Source organism: Lissotriton vulgaris, chromosome 5, assembly GCF_964263255.1.
Source record: "Lissotriton vulgaris chromosome 5, aLisVul1.2, whole genome shotgun sequence".
Classification (NCBI taxonomy): Eukaryota; Metazoa; Chordata; class Amphibia; order Caudata; family Salamandridae; genus Lissotriton; species Lissotriton vulgaris.
In genome coordinates this window covers 390,685,184-390,689,732 of record NC_141693.1, presented here as the reverse complement: position 1 = coordinate 390,689,732, position 4,549 = coordinate 390,685,184, and the positions used below count along the sequence as shown (strand labels likewise).

Here is a 4,549-nt window from a genome sequence, read left to right as displayed (position 1 = left end):
CGGGCAATACCGGCGGTGTAATAATTCCTTTGTTCGGCAGATAGGTAGGAATTCCGGTCGTACAAGCGGCCCGGGGAACATTACTGTGCAATTATAAAACCGATCGCATTAGCGCTCTGTTTCCCGCGCGCCTGGCGTCACAATCGAGTATTTTGCAGTGATACACGGGGAGGAAGCGAAGCAGGGTCGACCAGGGCAGGACCCGGATGGGAGACCCTTTGTGAAAGCAAAACAGTAAATTTTTAATTAGACATTGGAAAGGAGGGTGGATTTGCTGAATATAAATATCCTGGTTTAAGTGAGAGTTATTGCGATTATACGTTTTTTAGTTTTGAAGTCACAAAGAGTGAACAGTGGGAGTTCAAGCCTCCTGTACTTTCGCTTGGTATGTTCATAAATCTGCTTCGGCTTTGTTCCACGGTATTCATATATTGTTCTTTTACAGGCAACTAACGACAATTTTGGTGCACTTCGCGCAAGGAGAGGGACATAAGACGTTGTTGAGGATCCGATTCCGGCCTGGTGCACGCAGGATTTATCGGTGAGAGGAGAGCGGGGGGCTAGCATTTCATAGCTTCTAGTTGCCGCCGGGTGGGTCTGCGTTAGAGTTTACCCACCCCTGACAAACCGGATAAGCCGGGGCGTTGCGGTTGCTGTTGCATGGTGCTTACAGCCCCCTGTACATCCTCCAGCTGGTGAAGGTACAGAGCGCACGGTCTGTTAACATAAGGAGTGTAGGGCCGAGGCGTGCGATCATGCCAGGGCAAAGGGGTGGTAAAAGGGGGTCTAGCATGGAGGCCATGATGCAGGCTATGATGCGGGAAATGGCTCAAATTAGCAAAAGATTGGGTAAGGTTGAAGAGGCCCGCATGAATGATAGACTCGCTGACCCCCCGGGCCCATCAGGGAGGCCAGTACGGGAGAGAACAGCTCCTTTGCCAAGGGGTGATTTTGTTACCCCACCTAAGAAATCCAGGGCAAAAAAGCCTAGGTTCAGTTCCCTAACCCCAGGGCCTTTAGAACCAGTTCCCACTGTACCAGTACCCACGATACCAGTTCCAGTGGCACCACTGCCAGCGATCCCAGCACCAATGGCACCGGTGCTCCCTGCTGCTCCGGCTGCTCCTACAGCACCTATCCCCCCTCCACCTGGGGGACTGGCACCAGCCCCGGGTGGGCCATCGCCACCGGCCCCATTGCCTAATTTGCCTGGACCCCCAGATGTTCCTCCTGGGGTCCCAGATGTGCCGGCGGGCAGTCCGGACCCAGTCCCTGTTGAGTTGGAGTCTCAGATAGCGGCATTATTGCCTTGGCTTCGGAAAGGGGGTGTGTGTCTTCCCTCAGCCGACCATGCGGCTGAAGCAGTTAAATTGGTGGAAAAAATTAAGGCTGCAACAGCGGCTGATAGTATTGCGGTGCCCATATCTTCTTCACTTACAGGTTCCAGTTCAGCCCAGCCAAATGGAGATAGTGTCCCACCAACACAGGCGCCCGTGAATGGTAAGGAGGTGGCGCTGCCCCTTTTGGGGGACGGCGTTGTGCCATCCAGGAGTGAAAACTTAGGGCAACATGTGTCTCAGGCAGTGAAGGAAATGATTTGGGCGGGGAAGTATGTATACATTTATTCCTTGTTGTTGGATAATAGGGAGATGGAACAGGCTAAGTTGATGAAGGAATGGATGCATCCAAGTGAATGGAGGGCTCAATGCTCCAGATTCAAGGTAGAGGAAACGTTGAAGAATTGGATCAGGGCCTTTGCTGTCCTTTCCGCGATCACGGCGGAACGGCCCCCAAATGTCCAGGCAGCTATGTCTTGCTACATGAGTAGGATTGTGAGGTGGAGCGATCAGTATACCGGCGATGCCTGGAAGGAGTATGATATTAATTTCAGGAAGGCCAAAGAGTTTAATGCATCTTTAGCGTGGGACACGGTGGATTCCATGTCATGGCATCAGCAGTTCTCAGGGGACACGGCCCCTACACAGTCTACTAGCGCTCCCAGGGTGTTCTCCGCCAGGCCCCAACAGCCCTTTCGGTCACACCAGGGGAATGAGGTCCCCGGGAAGAACAGGGGGGGGGCGGAGAGAAAAGGGGTGTGTTGGGACTTTAATAAGCGCTCCTGCTCAAGGCCCCAGGGTACCTGTAGATTTAGGCATGCGTGTTCAATTTGTGGGCACCCGTCCCATCCCGAGACAACGTGTAGGAACAAGCAAGGTAATCACGGTCACAGGGGAAGGGGGAAGCCTGAGTAATTCAGTCCAGCATGCCACTCCAATGCCAATAGACGTTTTTGCAATGATCCCCTGCTTGAACCGATACCCTGATCGCACAGCTGCCACTCTATTGCAAGAAGGTTTTTCTCAAGGTTTTAGGATCCCAGCAATGGGTTACACTGGTAGCCCACACTGCAAGAATCAGCTTTCAGTAACACAGAACCCAGAGGTGGTGGCCGCTAAGATTTCCAAAGAGTTGTCCCTAGGCAGGATAGCAGGCCCCTTCCAAGAGGTGGCGGTTCCCAATTTTGTGTGCTCTCCGTTGGGGGTAGTACCCAAGAAGGAAAGGGGCCAATTTAGACTGATCCACAACCTGTCGGCCCCAAGGGGGACATCCTTGAACGATGCAATTGATGAGGGGATTTGTAGTGTCAAGTATGCCTCATTTGATCAGGCGGTTGATTTACTGCGTGCTCTGGGTACAGGTGCATTAATGGCAAAATCTGACATAGAATCTGCTTTCCGCCTTCTTCCTGTACATCCCCTGGATCACCACCTCTTAGGTTTCACTTCTGATGGCAAGTTTTACATGGACAAATGTATGCCTATGGGCTGTTCCATATCATGTGCATACTTTGAGACATTTAGCTCATTCCTAGAATGGGCTATGAGACAGGTCACTGGCCACCAACAGGTCATGCATTACTTGGATGACTTCCTTTTCTTGGGGGCGGTGGACTCTCAGGAGTGTGCTTGGGCATTGCAGGAATTTTGCGTGCTCATGCGTGCTTTTGGGGTCCCGCTGGCAACAGGGAAGACGGTTGGACCAGCCACCTGCCTGGAATTCCTTGGCATTGAAATTGACTCCGTGGAGGGATGCTTCAGGTTACCCAGGGACAAGCTCTGCGCCAATGCCTAGGTAAAAACAAGGTTTCCTTGCAGCAGCTGCAGGAAGTAGTGGGGCAGTTTAACTTTGCTCTACGGGTCATCCCTATGGCCCGCCCGTTCTCACGCTCCATTGCTCAGGCGATGAAAGGGTTGCGGGAGAAGCATCACCGCACTAGGCTGTCATCTGAGGTGCGCCAGGACATGCATATCTGGATGGCATTCCTGGAGGGCTTTAATGGCAGGGTAGTGTGGTCAGCTCCCCCTGCTACATCAGCAGAGTTAGGCCTGTGGACTGATGCGGCTGGGAGTGTGGGCTTCGGTGCCATCCTTGGGAACAAATGGGTCGCCCATCGGTGGCCGGAAGAATGGAGAGCACAGGGTCTGACAACCAACATTGGCTTCTTGGAACTTTTTCCGATATGGGTGGCACTGAAGGTCTGGGCAGAACATTTATGTAACCAATCAGTGGTGTTCTGGTCGGATAACATGACAGTGGTGGAATGTATAAACCAACAAGGGGCTCGCTGTCCGTTTATACTACGCCTGATAAAAGAGATTGTGCTGCAATGCTTGAAGTGGAATGTAGTTTTCAGAGCCAAGCATGTGCCTGGCATCCTCAACAATGCTGCCGATTCCCTTTCTTGTTTTAAAATGCAGGTCTTCAGGGAACATCTTCCTGCAGCAGACCCCTCGCCAACACACTTCCCGGCAGTTCTTTGGCAGATTGGTGCCCCAGATTACAGGACCTCGTGGTTGCTAGCTTAGCCCCCAGGACCAGGACAGCATACGAAGGGGCGTTTTTGTCTTACTGTAATTTCTTGGGTCAGGAATGGGCAGTTAAGTGGGCACAAGAGGCCAGTTTTGAGGCCTATTTAGAATGGATGCACAAGGAACAACGCTCCGTGACAGCGGCAAGCAGGCATAGGGCAGCGGTCTCTTTCTTTGCACAGACTAAGGGCATGCGAGATCCCACGAATACCTTTATAGTTCGCAAGGCTTTGAGGGGGTGGCGCCGGCTGCAGGGACACTCTGCAGATACGAGAAGGCCCATTGGACTGGCCCGGTTGGCATCATTACTGGAGGCATTGCACCAGGTCTGCAGCTCACAGTGGGAGGTCCTCCTGTTCAAAGCTGCATTTTCCCTGGCCTTTTATGGGGCCTTAAGGATTAGCGAACTGGTGGCAGGATCAAAAGTGGATAAATTGGGTGGCCTCCAGCGGTCTAGCATTACCATCAGAGAGGATACTATGTGGGTGACAATTCAGAGGTCCAAAACAGATCAGGAATCTTGGGGTCACACCATAGTGCTCCAACGGGCTCGGGGCAACCCTTGCTGCCCGGTCTCCCACGTGGAGGTCTTCCACGGACAGCGGGGGGGCACGGCGGTGGGTGCACTGTTGTGTCACGCTGATGGGACACCATTAACTAGATTCCAGTTTAGGAGAGTC

General features: G+C 52.7%; 1 protein-coding gene across 1 annotated transcript; it reads left to right on the top strand.

Annotated features, from left to right (window-relative positions):
* The first annotated feature begins 791 nt into the window (after window positions 1-791).
* LOC147710937 (uncharacterized) lies at window positions 792-2,252 on the top strand. The gene has a single exon (XM_086919403.1). It carries the CDS (start codon window positions 792-794, stop codon window positions 2,250-2,252), a length of 1,461 nt encoding a protein of 486 aa, XP_086775529.1.
* The last annotated feature ends 2,297 nt before the right edge of the window (window positions 2,253-4,549 follow it).

Bases quoted from the DNA above. Each gene is read 5' to 3' on its own strand.
- LOC147710937 (XM_086919403.1), top strand. From the start codon at position 792: ATGGAGGCCATGATGCAGGCTATGATGCGGGAAATGGCTCAAATTAGC.